Here is a 17,446-nt window from a genome sequence, read left to right on the forward strand (position 1 = left end):
TACTGGACAGTAGAGACTGTTACTCCAACAAAACCATCATAAGCTTGTTTTTAATATAAATATACATATCCTTGATTTCAGAAAAAAATATGAATGAGCTGGTGTTCCAGTTATTTTTTCCATATGGTGTAATCAATAATGTCTGCGATCCAACCCTTACATAAGAATAAGATACAAGATGCAAATAATGACCCCTGAAACTATTCAGCGCTCTTCTTAATGAAGGGCTGATTTGTCTGATATGTCTGTGATGCAGTCTGTTCTGGTCTTGTAAACATGTGGGCAGAGATAAGGAAACCCCCTTTAGGCCTAAATGTGTCACACAGAACTCTGTGTTTGAGTATAAGAGACAGAGAGAGGGAGAAAACTAGAAGGAGGACTGCATTGATACACTACAGCCCTCTAGTGGACTCGTCTATGTTGCATAAGTAGGAAAGACTGACAAACGGTTCACTTACTGTATAATATATCATACTCCCTGATAGATGACACTGTAGTTAGCCAATGTTTTTCTAATGTGGTTCTAATGTTATGGCTGATCTAACTTGACGGTAGTTAGAAAGTCTATAAACACCTGGACATCTAATTTTTAAAGGTTAAGCTTCAAATCTAGTTGATTAATAGTAGCAGAATGAGGTCAGATTTGTTTTGAAGGTGAAACTACAGAACAACAGGACTGGCAGAATGTCCTGCTGTAACCACTGGATGGTGATACATAACAACTTAATGAAACAAATCTACTTAAAATCAAATCAATTAAAGTATTTCTGTCTGTAATTGGAACTGTATTGTCAATTAAATCAGATTTTGATTTTGTAGAAATATACATTATAAAGGTATTCTGAATTCTACCTCCATGATTCAACTTGCATAGGTTCTAAAAGTGTTAAGAAATTCCTCAGTGAGGAACAGATCAGTCATCTCCAAGTCAGTCTTATTGTGGAGTTACGTGTAAAGATGGGTTAGGTTTTAGATTAACTTTCCTTCACTCTCTCCCTTTCTTTCTTTCAACTAGAAGCGTTTTAAGAAGAATTGGAAACAAAAAAAAAATTATAAGCTGTAAAACTCGACAGAGACAAAGCTATCATGTAATGACAAGGCAGTTTGCCCGTATGTATTTGTTTAATATATTTGTTTAGCGTCACATTGCTTTTTAATGACCCTGAATATTTTACAGATGAAAATAAAAAAGTCACTTTACTTCTACTATACTAATAAACAAATGTGTTATCTTTGACTTTTGGAAATCGTGTCATCTTTTACTTGCTTAACATTCACAACATCAAACACTTTGATCACGGGTACCCATACTATTGCATGCCACTGTACATATTTTGAATATAAGGGATTATGCAAACATTGCCCTACATCAGATTTCCGTGTGTCGCTCTGGGCTGGTAAAGAGCTAATCTGGTCACCTGAATAACCAGCTTGACCAGACTGAACAGGGCAGGATTTTTAACCTTTATGAAATGGGTGGAGTAAGTGCACTCTATTCATAACTCTGGATCTGCTGCTTTTGACAACATTGGACAACACTGGACAGCAATTTCTGTGCAAGGTAGGAAGAAATTACTGTATATTTGTACTACGATTGGGGATGATTGTACTCGTAATTGGGGACTAAAACACTTGTTCTGTATTAAACTGACATGTAAAATTAAATAAATAAATACAAAAATAAATAAATAAATAAATACATACATACATACATAAAATTAGCCACTCTGCCATGTTATATTTCAATACCCAAACAGAGCAGGTGCTTCTTATTGGTTATTAAACAAATCTCTCTACCAATGAGAAGCACTGACAGCATTACTAAAATAATGCTAAAACAGAGAAGTTTGAGATTTAAAACAGGTTCTTTTGGAAAAAAAATACAGAAATACAGAGGGGCAAAAAGAAAATGTCTATTGAATGTTAAAACGTGTAGGAAACAGTGTGGCAAGTTAGTAGCCATCCCTTACTTCTTTTAAATGCAGCTTCCATGTTTGCAGGTTGTTGTTTTTAGCTTTGTTTTGTATTTGTGGTATTTTATTGGGTAAAGCAGATTTAGCTCTTTATTAAGAAAAGTAGTAGGATTGAAGATGTAAGTGTATATGTGGGTGTGTGGGTGTGTCAGAGTCAATGACTTTCTAAAACAAAATGTTATTATTTGTTTCTGGTGAACAAAACACATCCTTTATTTTCATTCGATAGGCCTAAATAAAAAATCTGAGAGATAAGACAAGCTCAGTTTCACTAATTCTGCCACTTAGAACACTTTTTATCATGTTTAGGGGATTTATTTGTTTTTTAATAAATAATTGGATTTCTTTTTTTTTTATAGATTTTATATTAGGATAGTAGTGTCTTATTTTGTGTGCATTACAGACAGAAAACAGCATTCTTACATAGTTCATCAGTGGAACATATTTCCCTGAATTCACTGAAGCAGACTAGAAACGAAAACGAAAGTGCTTGAAGGCTTTTGAAATACTGACCGGATGCTACTTCATTCGCAGAGCGAGGTATGTACCAAGCCCTGATTTTATTTAAGACCGTCAAAGACACATTCAACGTCGTGTTTAATGTGCATTTTGTGGCGATGTTTATTCTAGGTTAATTTGACCCGCTATACTATGGATATAATTTATTGTTCCCCAACTGTTCTTTTACTTTACTGAAACATAGCACGTTCTTACTGAGAGTTTCCTGGGTTTGGTCCTAAACTGTTCTCTGTAAAGCAATTTTGATTTCATGTTTAAAACTATTGTTTGTACTTTATAGTTTCTACTGCGCTCATTATGATGCATGTCAGTTTTAATAGTAATAATTATGGGATGAGACACAAATATGTAGAAGTTCTAAACCAGGGGTATTTAATTAGAATTCAGTTTGGTCCAGTTAGAGAAAATTTCATCAGGCTAAGGTCCGGACCGTCGTCAATGTTAACTTGTGTTATAATTCAGTGTTTTATTCTGTTTACTGAAGAAGCATATAGTAGTTTTGTCAGTGTTTTATCAACAACTGAAAGACAAAACAAATTACACATACTAGTATATTTCAACAATATTTATTGTTTTAAATAGGCCTGTCATAATAATTACATTATCAACCTATCATAAAATAAATGGAAACACCCTCAATAATTTAACATATCGAGCCTAATAATGTGAATCTGTATGTTCACTTCAAAATGTTATATTTATTCTATTTGATTTTATTTATATTAGATTTAGGCCAGCCTGTCATAAAAATAATTACATGAATGATAAATCGTACAATATATGGAGAAATGTTTGCTGAACTTGGCCAAAATATCAGCTTTTTAAAAAAAAACAGCAGTTTTATTTTATTTAGTATTATTACTGTAGCATACTTTCTTATGTTGTGGGTAAAACTAATGTGGGAACTTGCCAATGCTTTTTGTCCCCTGGGGGTTGCCGTAGTGTTGAAGTAGGGTTATTTTGGGAGCAAAGAGAGCACGCCTGCGAGCGAGGGAGTTCTGATCAGGTGGAGTAAAGTGGAATATTTTGCACTCTTGTCCCGGTCGTTTCTTTTTAATTCCTCCAAGTAACGCCGCAAGGTTACATTACTGTTAATATGTTTTATAAAGGTAGTATTTTAATTTCTTTTTCTGGTGCGCACCATCTGTATTAGCTTTTCTCGCTTTATTCTCCCACTTCTCACCGCCTGCTTCACCTGTGTGGCTCTGCGCGCTCGAATCTGCACAGATCTGATTGGCAGAGGAGAGCGTTTGGTGATCTTACAGCACACGTGATTGGTCTGTACGTTTACTGCTCTGTAAAGCACGTAAACCATAAAGACAACAAACGTTCCGCTGCTTTAAATAAACACTGACAGAATTAAATCCTTCTCTGTAGTTTATCGGTTTGGGTCCGGATTGGACAACGTCTGGGTTCGGACCGGACCGTGTCCGCCTATTAGTGACCCCTGTTCTAAACGAAAATTATTCTGCTTTGACTGCTGTTAAAAGACAGTGCAGAAGTCTTAGATTCTTAACTTGGATTTGCTGATTTTATGGGGAGAAATTTGCTTCTTGAAACAAGAAAAGATGCAGATTCTGCAACAAAACTGTTTGACATCTGCCAGTTTAAATGAGAATAACCAACTGTTGTTAAAACAACAATTAATTATTTTAGTCAGACATATTGGGATTAGGACCAGTGTATTTATATACATCTTCAGAAGGGGAACTATACAGTTGTACAGTTATAATTAACTTGCATGTAATAGTCAGATATTTCTAGTGGTTTTCTAGAGCACAAACACCAGCAAATCATTAGAGGATAAAGCATCTTGATCATAATTGGCTCTAATTTATTTTTTAATTTAACACAAAATACAAACCACTCAGTCCACAAAAACAGAAAGGCCAGGTTAGAGTTTAAACTGAAACTAAATGAAACGAAATGAAAGCTGATCAATTCAGTGACATTGTCTAATATTTGAACAAAACAAACAAAAAAAAACTAAATCAAACTTGCACCATGATCCAAAGCATTACGTTCATAATGTTTAGTTATAATTTAAATATTGCATACATAAAGGTTCAAATAAATGTTATCCAAACACAGCTAGTAGAACAGGGTGTGTGTGTGTGTTTGTTTGTTTGTGTGTGTGTGTGTGTAAAGATGTAAGACATCAATGTAAGACATCAGGCTAATATGCTAGGCTGTATATTGTTGTCCACATTTAACCGGGTCAGTAAAGTTATGAAGTGGCAACGTGTAAATTAAAAGTAAATGAAGAGTTTTGGAATGCCCACACCTGTATAACTTGTGAGGAGTTATCTAATGATGTGAGGTTAATGTTGTTGAATAAGATACTCAGTATATTGTCGTGAATTTTACATTAAAATAAAGTACATGTTTTTTTGTTATAGATGGAAGAAATTATCACCACTGAAGAAGTGAATGAGTACCTGGATGCAGACAACTCCTTTGAAATTATTAGTCCTGATGAAATTAAAGAGGCACTGGCCTATGAAGATCTGCCATCAGCTGTTGGCAAGATTAAGGACTATTTAGAACAACAGGATCGTGTGGAACTGAACATCGCTGTGACAGGAGAGTCTGGTTCCGGAAAATCCACCTTCATCAATGCCTTTAGAGGAATGGGGGATGAAGATGAGGACTCTGCAGCAACTGGTGTGGTAGAGACCACTATGAAGCCTACAGCTTACCCATATAAAAAATACCCAAATGTCAAACTGTGGGATCTCCCTGGTATTGGAACACCCAACTTCAAAGCAGAGGAGTATCTTAAACAGGTTGAGTTTCAGCGCTATGATTTTTTCATCATCTTCGCGTCAGATCGCTTCAGAGAATGCCATGCTCATTTAGCAGCAGAGATCGTCAAAATGGAGAAGAAATTCTACTTTGTTCGTTCGAAGATTGACGCCAACATTTATGCTGAACAAAGAAAGAAGACTTTCAACAAGCAAAATACACTGGATGCTATCCGAAAAAACTGCATTGAAGGTTTAATTATATGTATTATATATTGCTATGCAAAATATAAAATAAAACACTATTTTTTTATACAACTATTAATCACTATTTAGTCGGTGTACTACTCACATCTTTATATGCATAAAATAAGTATTTTTCTTTCTTTTTAGGACTGGAAAGCGTCGGAGTAAACTCTCCTCTTGTCTTCCTGATCACATGCTTCGACCTTACCATCTATGAGTTCAAAAATCTTGAAGAGACCATTGAGAAGGAACTTCCCCAGCACAAGAGACATGTGCTGATGCTGGCCCTCCCCAACATCAGCCTGGAGATCAACGAGAGGAAGAAGAAGGAACTAGAAAAAAATATATGGAAGTTGGCTCTGCTGTCTGCTGGAGTTGCCTCTGTGCCAGTCCCTCTACTGAATGCAGCTCTTTCAATCAGTGTAGATGTGGCGATTTTGATGAAAGAGCTCAGAAGATACTACAATGTTTTCAGTCTTGATCCTGCCTCCCTACAAAAGCTTGCTGACAGATCAGGGAAGTCAGTAGATGACCTGAAATATGTGCTGAAGTCTCCTCTGCATGCAGAAATAAACAAAGATCTGGTCATTAAGTTGCTGACTGGCAGTAGTGTTGCTGCTACAGAAGCAGCAGCAGAATACTTCCTGGGTTTGATTCCTGGTCTGGGATCTCTAGCAGCTGGTTCACTGTCCTTTGCCACTGTATACTTTACACTAAAACACTGTCTTGACGGATTGGTCACAGATGCTAGAAATGTGCTCATAGCTGCTTTAGAAACCTCTGTGTAAAATACCAGAGCAAAGTTCTTATATATATATATATATATATATATATATATATATATATATATATATATATATATATATATATACACATAATATAGGTATATAATATATCCTGTAAATGCTTTGTAGTCAAAATTAAATTGTAACTGAAAAAAAAAAACATAAGATCACATTTATCACAGGGTAATCTTTGGTTGAAAGTATTTTTTCTTTCTATTTTATTTTTATTGATTTATATTTGGGATAGTTTAAGTTACAGTAACAGTGACATCTGGTGGCAGACATGAATTTTGAAAAGGGTAGTCAATTTAGTTTCTACATATTTGGGAACCTAAAGGGTCCAGCCATGTTACATAATGTACAAGAATGAAAATAAATAAATGCTTTTTATATTAAATCCTTTTTTTCTTCTGCTGATTTATGCTTACTCCCCGGTTTACTCTTTTATTAAGAATTTACATATATTAGTTTTGTAACACACACTAATGCACACCATGTAGTTAATTTAGCTTTTCTTTTGTAAAATACACAATCATGTTAGAAAACTCTTATTTTGGAATATATGTCAATAATTAAGGTATATGACCCATAAGTGTTATTTGGAGGATCACACTACAACATGTGGGATGATCATGAAAGCCAGTGTTTGAGCTCATGAACCCTCAAATCAAATCTCAAAGAACATAATGCTCCTAGTGCTAGGGACACACAACCCTGCGCAGTTTGACGTAATTATTATTTCCACACCTAATTAAACTAATCAGATAATTATACAGGACTTCATGAACTGGATCATTTAGTCAACCTGAATAACATTCTAAAGAAATACCAAGGGGTGTTTAACATGTCTACATAAAGCAATATAAGTTCATATTTTAAAAGTGTTTCTCGATGTCTTCATATATATTATATAAAATAATACAAAATTGTTTTTTTTTTTTTTTACAAAAATGTCTTTAACAAACAACATGTATATTTATTTACCGAATGCACTGATTAACACAACTTTAAAATAAGTATTCTTGCTTTAATATAAACATATGGTCATAAGTTCCCAATCATTCCTTATACATCTTACATTTAAAGAATGAACACAATAAGTTTGTTCCTTCTATTGTTCTGTGCTTCCTCTGCGATCAGGTACTGCCAGTATTAAATGCTGATATGCTGCAGTGTAGTGTACAGGGCACATTTACACTAATTTACAGAATTAGACGGCTTGAGATAATCATTTGACCTCTCAATTAAACGCAGTAATCTCCAAACTGTGCTTCTTGAGATGATGGATCTAATAGTGGCTTTCAAAAGTGCTTAACTACTATTCTCGAAAAAGGAGTGTCAAGTGATCATGTCTGAACAGGCCGTTCTTGTTCAGTGTCTTGTAGTGAGTCGGTTATGAAGAAGAGGGAGGAGTAAAAAAGCAGATTCAAGAGGGTGTTCAGTGAATTCACTGCTGAATTAAGTTTCAGTTTCTCTCTCTCTCTCTCTTCCTCTCTCTGGTAAAGAGTGTTTGAACTTCCGTGAATTAGTGGAGTAAATAAAGTGAACTTAATTGCTTACAGATTGTTATCTGTTTCACTGCGGCGGTTCTGATCTCGACGGCTTCTTCATTCAGCGCAAAGGTACGAAAAATGAGCAAAAAATGAGAACGAATAAATATTACTTTTCTAATGTATTTAATATAAACCAAGGCTACATGTTAAATTGCTGCATGAAATGCCAGTTTTATAAATATTCAAAAATGACTGTTTTTTATGTAATGGATTTATAAATCAAGTGTTTATTTATTCAGACTTGTTGATTAGTCGTGGCTTAATAAAAGTAATAAAAAAACATTGATTTTGGAAAAAGTTACAGACATTTATAAACGTAATCATTATCATTTATTACTAACAAGGAGTAGTGATGAATCTTCAGTAATTCCATTTTTCGATAAAGTTAACAAAGTTAGTAGTGTATTAATAATGTATTATATGTAATAATGTTTTTTTCTGCCATCCAAATGGTTGCTTGAATTTACACTTTATATTTAAAAATTATTAAAGGAAATATATGACTATTAGCCCAAAGGGAGCCCTGTGTAATTAAAAAAAATTAATCTTAATTTAAAATCCAGAGGTAAATAGATCATGAAACAGTACTACACTACTTACACTTCATAAACAAAAATGTTGAATCACCTGCCTTTCTTCCAGTAAAAACAGGTCAGGTAAAAGTCAGGTAAAGAAAAAACAAAAATGAATCAAGCAAATTGCAAACCTATTTAAAACATTATGCAAAGTTACAAGAAATGTGGACTAAACTTAAATGTTATTTATAGGTGGACTATATATATACTAAATGATATATATGGGTGAACTACAAGCATAACAATACAATACACAACAATATTAGCATAACAAAGTAAAATACCAAAAGCGCTGCACAGTGCGCCAAATTCAAATCACGCCTGGCTCTTCAAGGGAATAACAAGTGACACTCTGATTAGTTTATTGCAATGGTCCATTGAGTATGAAATTAGCGTAAATTTTACACAGAAATTAAACCAATGCTTTTTGTTGTGCAGATGGCTCAAAATGAAACTCCTGCTGAAGACATGAAAGAGATTGAAGCGGAAATTAAAGAGACACTTGCTAATGAAGATCTGCCATCAGCTGTTGGCAAGATTAGGGACTATTTTGAACAGCAAGATCGTGTGGAACTGAACATCGCTGTGACAGGAGAGTCTGGCTCTGGAAAATCCACTATCATCAATGCTTTCAGAGGATTGGGGGATGAGGATGAGGGCTCTGCACCAACTGATGTTGTAGAGACAACTATGAAACCTACAGCTTACCCATATACAAAATACCCAAATGTTAAACTGTGGGATCTCCCTGGTATTGGAACACCCAATTTCAAAGCAGAGGAGTATCTTAAACAGGTTGAGTTTCAGCGCTATGATTTTTTTATAATCATCGCATCAGATCGCTTCAGAGAATGCCATGCTCATTTAGCAGCAGAGATCGTGAAACTGAAGAAGAGATTCTACTTTGTTCGTTCGAAGATTGACGCCAACATTTTTGCTGAAAAAAGAAAGAAGACTTTCAACGAACAAAATACACTGGATCAGAGATGACTGCACTAGAGGTTTTCCTAAAAATGTTGTTATATTTACAAAAATACTATAATAGACATATGTTAAGAAGCTATTTGTTTCTATTAGACCAGTGTACTACTCACATTGTGTTTTTTCTCAGTGTTTAAAATTACAATGTTTTTTCTTCCTAGGTCTAAAAAGGATCGGAGTGGACTCTCCTGTAGTCTTTTTGATCTCAGGCCATTACCTTGCTCTCTATGATTTCAACCATCTTCAGGAGACCATGGAGAAGGAACTCCCCCAACACAAGAGACATGTGCTGATGCTGGCCCTCCCTAATATCAGCCTGGAGATCAATGAGAGAAAGAAGAAAGAACTTCAGAAAGATATATGGAAGTTGGCTCTGCTGTCTGCTACTGTTGCTGCTGTGCCTATCCCTATAGTGAATGCAGCCCTTTCATTCACTGTAGATGCAGGGATTTTGGTGAAAGAGCTGATAAAATACTATAATGTTTTCAGTCTTGATCCTGCCTCTTTGCAAAAGCTTGCAGCCAGATCAGGGAAATCAGTAGATGAGCTGAAATCTGTGCTGAAGTCTCCTCTGCATACCAAAATAAACAAAGATCTAGTCATTAAGTTGTTGACTGGTAGCACTCTTGTTGCTGTAGATGCAGCAGCAGAATACTTCCTGGGTTTCTTCCCTGGTCTGGGATCTATAGCAGCTGGTTCACTGTCCTTTGCCGCTGTATACTTCACACTAAAGCACTGCCTTCATGGGCTGGCTGAAGATGCCCGCAAAGTGCTCATAGTTGCCGTGCAAACTTCAGTGTAAATGAGACATAAAGCTCAGTCTTATGTACACCGATAAAGCATAAGATTATGACCTTGATTCTACACCAACTTAATTTTTTTCAGCTCTGATGAGCATAAAGGATATTTAGCACATGGTGATGGGGTGTGTGTTGTGCTGTCATGAATGGATCAGTCAACTGTCAATTACAAATAAATTGTTATTAATAAAAACATAAACAGATCACATAGGTTTATATAGGGTAGTTCTGGGACGTTTCTGTTGAAAAAAGGTGGTTTGTTCAGAAAACTCTTTAATAAATTTTATGTATGATCATCAAGTTACTTGTTATTTATGTTCTACTTTCTAAAATTATACGCTGTTGTGACATGAAAATTGAATATATGCATCTTTCACTCTTACACACAATGTGATTATATTTTTTTAACAAACATTTTTATTTTTTTTTTGGACATGTGGGTGTCAAATAATGAATGAAACAAAATATAAATAAACAATAATTAAACAAAATGCATCCTCAAACTTCATTTGGAGAATCAGGCTATAACAATACATACAAATACATACTTGCAGAACATCAAACTATAATGCATCAGCTAATGAACACTTAGATCAGATATCTACAGTTTGATGCTACCAGTTCTGTGGACACAAAACCCTGAGCATTTTAAAATAATTCCACACCTAATCCAAGTCATTAGATAATTATGGAGCCCTTAATGAACTAAATCAGAATTCAACCAGTATAAAATGAAAAATAAATATCCAGGGATTGCTGTGTCACATGTCTCTGTTCAATGATGTTTTAGATACTTCACAATGACAATGAAATACAAAAGTATTTTTAAAGTGATTTAATGTAGAGATGCAGTGTATCTCTACATTAAATAAAGTTTAATAAAGTAACGTTTAATAAGGTAAAATAAAGTAAGTTCCACTGCAGGTGTTGTTCTGCTTCTAGATATCTACCTTCCAGTATAGTTGTACGCTCTAATATTTATTAACCCTATGATCAGTCTAATATTTGCTTTAAGAAGTTTGTCCCAATTGCACACTACACACTAGTACTTTAAGATATATATTATATACTAATCTTAATAGTGCATGTTTGGGAGGTTAGTGCACAGAATTTAAACCATACTCAAAAACAGATCAGTTCTGAGTATATATTGTGAATATTGGAGTACTACACTTTGAAACCTTTATCACTTTTATCTATACTACACAAGTAATTAGCAAGCAATTGCGACACACCCTAAATTAGGTAAATGGGGTCAGGTATGAGTTAAAGGTGAAATATTTAGAACATGACCTGTTCTGTATTTGAAATACTAGCTCTGTCTTGCTTTTATGTAGTTAGTTTGTTACTGAATATCTTAAACATTAAAATGTGTTTTTATTTAGTGTTATAGGAGTATTCTTTATAAAAGTATCTGGACTTTCAGCTCAATGATTACAGTTGTTTACTGATTTAACCATCTCAACTACTTTTCCCATAGCCAGTAATGCACTAAATATATCCACAGTTAAAGGTGTTGATGAGGGAGGAGTACACATGGAGCAGGTTTGGGAGGGTGTTCAGTGGATTCACAGCTGAATTTGATTTCAGTTTAAAAAGATTGTGCTGGTCCGGCTGTTTTTAAGCAGTGTTTGAACTTCTGTGATATAAGAGTAAAGTGTACCAAATTGCTTACAAAGTTATCTGTTTCATTGCGACGGTGCTGAACCTGTGGCTTCTTTATCCAGTACAAAGGTAGGAGAAAATTATTAAGGTAATGATGTTCTTGTAACTATCTGTCCTAAGAATTACTGTATTTAAAAGTAAATGAGTTTGTAGTTTGTGCTGTTTAAAACAACACTAGACTACACTGATTAATGGCACTGTAATTTGGCATCGGAACACCCAATTTCAAAGCAGAGGAGTATCTTAAACAGGTTGAGTTTCAGCGCTATGATTTTTTCATAATCATTGCGTCAGATCGCTTCAAAATATACCATGCTCTTTTAGCAGCAAAATGTCAAAATGGACAAGAGATTCTACTTTGTTCGCTCGAAGATTGACGCCAACATTTATGCTGAACGAAGAAAGAAGACTTTCAATGAGCAAAAGACACTAGATGCTATCCGAGAAGACTGCATTGATGGTTAGAATTATCTTTTTTTTCATAAGAATATTACTGAGAAAAACTAATACAACAATATTCTTTATTGTTAGATCTGTTTACTATTCATATTGTTTATACTCATTGTTTTACAATTAAGATTTTATTTCATTCTAGGTCTGAAAAAGATTGGAGTGGACTCTCCTGTTGTCTTCTTGATCACATCCTTTGACCTCACCCTCTATGATTTCAAACATCTGGAGGAGAAAATGGAAAAGGAAGTTCAACAGCACAAGAAACATTTGCTGATGTTGGCTCTTCCAAACATCTACCTGGAGATCAACGAAAGAAAGAAGAGGGAACTAGAAAAAGATATATGGAAGGTGGCTCTGCTGTCTGCTAGAGCGGCCTCTGTGATGATCCCTCTTGTGAATACATCTCTTTCAATCAGTGTAGATGTGGTGATTTTGGTGAAAGAGCTTATTAGATACTACAATGCTTTTGGTATTGATCCTGCCTCCTTGCAAATGCTCTCTGATAGATCAGGAAAGCCAGTAGATGAGCTGAAGTCTGTGCTGAAGTCTCCTCTGCATGAAGGAATAAACATAGATGTGGTCATCAAGTTGCTGTGTGAAAGTATTGCTGCTACAAAAGCAGCACAAAAATACTTCCTGGGTGTGATCCCCATCCTGGGATCTCTGGCAGCTGGTTCACTGTCCTTTGGCAATGTGTATTTTACTCTAAAGCACTGCCTTGATGGGCTGTATGAAGATGCCTTTAGTGTGCTTTTTGCTGTTTTGCAAACCCCAGTGTAAAAAATAACAAAATTAATCAACAGACATTAGATTCTTAACACTTTGGCCTTGTGCTGAATCAATGCTGGCTTTGAAATTTGTTTAACAAATAGAGTTACCCTGAGGCAACACTTTTTGATTAATTTACATCCTTCTATTCTTTGCTATGCTTGTAGACACTTTATAATAAATTCAGCTACTTTAAGTTGCACCCATGCATGCACATATCATGTTGAGTTCCTGTGTCTAGTTACAATAGGACTCCCTGAATCAGGTAAACCTGATGACACTGTTGGTGTCTTGCCTAATGTCAGCATGGGTATAAAGCCCCCTTTAGCAATGAACTGTAGAGCAGTGGAACCGTGTTCTCTGGAATGATGGTGTTATCCACTACATTTGAAATAAGTTGGGGATGAGGTGGGGTTCATAGTGATCATCCAACATCTTTTTTCATACTTTGTTCCATGGTGTCTCTATATACCCCTTTAACAATAAATAATTGTCTCTAAATGTAAATGACAAATAAAAAATAGAATGTGTTTCAGTGATATGTGAATAATTGGTACCTTTTTGGTTGTTTGTACACAAATACATCATTACCTTCTGTAGAAATGTTTGCACATATATGTACAGGGCCTTTTTATTTTCTGTCAACTTTATTAGTTGTTTCAGACAGTTTGCATAATTATTAAGGTACAACTACAACAGGAGATGACCATCAAATAATTAGAATGATTGAGCTCTCTTGAGTATATAGAGTGCTGGAATTTGCACATGGCACTCCTACTTTCTATGGTGGACGAGAAAGCTCAACACACATTAATTATGCTTATTTATAATTTCTGTATATATATTTTATAGTCACATGTAGATTATTGCAATTAAATTGATTCCTTTAGAAAAAGTGTATTTACTTCGAAATATGGCTTTTACACTTTACACATTACTGTAGAAATAAGGTCACTTCTGCTGTGAAATATTAAATAATAAATTAAATAAAATATATAATTGATAAATTGATGTCTCGAGGTGTTTGTTTGTTAAAATAAGTTGTATGGTTGTAAAAAAGTAAATAAATAAATTTTATACCAAAAACGTTTTTCAGTAAAAAGTCCCATATGATGCTCCAACATTAATCAATTCCAGTTAATCGATCTGATATCTGTATTCGGAAGTGATTGGTTAGCTGAATGAGGTCAGATTTGGGTTGGAGGTTAAACCAGCAGGAGCAGTGGCGTGCACACATAGACATCAGGTGGTGCATCAGGTGGCACCTCCAACTCTGCCCTTTATTAACCAAAGTGCCCTTTTGAAACTGAAAGTGCCCTCAACAACTGAATAAGATGCACACCACTGCGCACACCAATCCTTTACAACCTAAATATGTTACTCCACTTTACATTTACTGTTGTTAGAAGAAAATATGCACGCAATGTCTGAACTATATACATATATGAAAAAAACTGATGAAATATCACCTAATGGTTAAAATAATATAACAGATGTTATTATTATTATTGTTATTATTATTATTATTATTATTATTATTATTATTATTATTATTATTATTATTATTATTATGTATTGGCATGTCAAGTCTGTTGTATATTTGTATGTTTACATTTACGCCACCTTTTTTCGACTAAAAGTACTTATGATGGTGGTCTTTTATGTAAATAGAGATTTTTGGCAGAAGTTAATATAAACTAACCCAAAACCTCCTAGTCTGTTAGTTTCATGAGCTTTTACTAAAGGACCAGATATATTCCATAAGTAAATTTAAGGGACTAACTCAATAAATAACAGGTAAACTCAATAAATGAGTGTTTATTAGCTGATGAGCTGGATCCTATTTAAGCTAGCTAAAATAATTTTCCTTCATTATAATTTACAGTAATCCTGCAATCCTAGTCTACAAGTCACAGTGACTATCACAAGCTCACAGTGGGTTTGATCAGGAGCTGATTGGCTGTTTCTATTAAGAGGCGGGTTTTTCTTTCTGAACCGGCTCCGTGATTGGCACTAAGAGATTTCCAATTTACACAGAATTCTGTCTACTCGTTAAAAACGATTCGCTTATGGCGACGCCCCTGTTCTGCGGTATCATTTTTGGAGGGGACAAATACACCCCCTATATTGTTGGGATAATGTTTCTGAAGGGCGGGTTTTAGACTGAGTTTGGGCTGGATATTTTTGTTGGACCTGGCAACCCTGCTGCTCTGTGTTGTTTAGTTTATTGTTTTATTGATTCTGAGAGATTTTAAAGTAAAGTAAAAGGGTTTTTAGCTTGCTTGACTGTAGATGTTTACTTGGGAAATCTGCTGTAATCAATCTTAATTGGTAGGCTAGTCGTTTAAACGAGGGGAGGAGTGTCATTAGGTTTCGGTTTCTCTCTCTCTCTCTCTCTCTCTATCTACCGCGGTCACGCCATCTGCACTTAGAAAACGCTCGGTCGCGCTATCCACACCGAAAACTGGAGTGCGCGTCTAAACCGTGTTTTACTGTAGCAGCGTGCACAGCGCACCCGGAGGAGCGGAGACTGGCGCTTCTCGTGCAGAGACTTAAAATGGAACAGAAACGAGTTTTACACCTAAATAAACATGATTTAACGAGGTCTAATCCACAAATATACACCAGAAAGACCACTTCTTATCTGTAGAACAGTGTAACGTTTTGAAAAGGTTTGGAGTGTTATTAAATAAGCAAATCAAATTGTTATAAAATCACAGCCCTAAATTCTTAAAGATCTTATTCTCATGTATCCCAGATATATGTTTGAAGTGATATTACTGTATCATTTTTGAGTAATTGAATACCAAAACTATCTATTCGGTTTTGTATAAAAGGGATTTTGGAGTGCTATAAAACCAAAAAAATCTAATTCTTCTTAAATCAGAACCTGAAATCCTTAAATAATACCTTCCATACTATTAATGTCATGCATGTATACTGATTGTACAGTATCATTTTGGAGTAAATGAATACCAAACTTAGGAAAAATGTATATTCGGTTGTGCATAAACCAGATTTCGGTGTCCTATAAAACCTTCAAATCAAATTGTTATCCAATGAAACCAAGAAAGTCTTGAAGAAAACATTCCATTCTATTAATGACATGAGTAACAAGTGATTTTACTGTATCATTTTGAAATAATTGGATACCAAACTTGGAAAAATGTCTATTCGGTTGTGCATAAACCACATTTCAGAGTCCTATAAAACCAGCAAATCAAATTGTTATCCAATGGCACTAACAAAGTCTTGGAAAACACATTCTATACTATTAATAACATATATATCAAGTGATTTTACTGTACCATTTTGGAGTAATTAAATATCAAACATACAAAAAATGTTAATTTACTTTTGCATAAATCAGATTTCAGAGTCCTATAAAACAAGCAAATCAAATTGTTATCCAATGCCACTAAGACATTCTTGAAGAACACATTCCATACTATTAATGACATGAGTAACAAAGGATATTACTGTATCATTTTGGAGTAATTGAATACGAAGCTTAGGAAAAATGTCTATTTGGTTGCACAAAAACCTGATTTTGGAGTCCTGTAAAACCAGCAAATTAAATTGTTATCAAATGCTACCGAGACTGTCTTGAAGAACACATTCCATTCTATTATTAACATGAGTAATAAGTGATATTACTGTATAATTTTGGATTAATTGGATACCAAACTTAGAAAAAATGTCTATTCAGTTGTGCATAAACCAGATTTTAAGGTCCCATAAAACCAGCAAATCAAATTTTTATCCAATTCCACTGAGACAGTCTTGCAGAACACATTCCATACTATTAATGACATGAGTAACAAGTGATTTTACTGTACCATTTTGGAGTAATTAAATATCAAACATACGAAAAATGTTGATTCACTTTTGCATAAACCACATTTCAGAGTCCTATAAAACCAGCAAATTAAATTGTTATCCAATGCCACTAATAAAGTCTTGAAAAAGACATTCTATACTATTAATAACATAAGTATCAAGTGATTTTACTTTACCATTTTGGAGTAATTAATTATCAAACATACGAAAAATGTTGATTCACTTCTGTATAAACCAGATTTCAAAGTCCTACAAACCATTAAATCAAATTGTTATCCAATGCCACTGATAAAGTCTTGAAAAGCACATTCTATACTATGAATGACTTGAGCAACAAGTGATATTACTGTATCATTTTGGAGTAATTGGATACCAAACTTAGGAAAAATGTTTATACGATTGTGCAAAAACCTGATTTCAGAGTCCTATAAAACCAGCAAATCAAATTGTTATCCAATGGCACTGACAAAGTCTTGAAGAACACATTCTATACTATTATTGACATGAGTATCAAGTGATTTTACTGTATCATTTTGAAATAATT

At 34.5% G+C, this 17,446-nt stretch overlaps 1 protein-coding gene and 2 pseudogenes across 2 annotated transcripts; all 3 read left to right on the top strand.

Annotated features, from left to right (window-relative positions):
* The first annotated feature begins 2,431 nt into the window (after positions 1-2,431).
* On the top strand, positions 2,432-6,308 carry LOC103029079 (interferon-inducible GTPase 5). 2 transcript variants are annotated; one of them, XM_049481422.1, is made up of 3 exons: positions 2,432-2,513; positions 4,892-5,489; positions 5,630-6,308. In XM_049481422.1, exons 1-3 carry the CDS (start codon positions 2,490-2,492, stop codon positions 6,268-6,270), a joined length of 1,263 nt encoding a protein of 420 aa, XP_049337379.1. In that variant the 5' UTR covers positions 2,432-2,489; the 3' UTR covers positions 6,271-6,308. The 2 variants fall into 2 exon arrangements, with proteins under 2 accessions (XP_049337379.1, XP_049337380.1); XM_049481423.1 differs by lacking the exon at positions 2,432-2,513 and adding an exon at positions 3,441-3,498.
* A 1,441-nt stretch (positions 6,309-7,749) lies between these two features.
* LOC103038034 (interferon-inducible GTPase 5-like) lies at positions 7,750-10,425 on the top strand (annotated as a pseudogene).
* Positions 10,426-12,044: 1,619 nt separating this feature from the next.
* LOC125802875 (interferon-inducible GTPase 5-like) lies at positions 12,045-13,167 on the top strand (annotated as a pseudogene).
* Positions 13,168-17,446: the final 4,279 nt, after the last annotated feature.

This window comes from Astyanax mexicanus, chromosome 7 (genome assembly GCF_023375975.1).
Source record: "Astyanax mexicanus isolate ESR-SI-001 chromosome 7, AstMex3_surface, whole genome shotgun sequence".
Taxonomy (NCBI): domain Eukaryota; kingdom Metazoa; phylum Chordata; class Actinopteri; order Characiformes; family Acestrorhamphidae; genus Astyanax; species Astyanax mexicanus.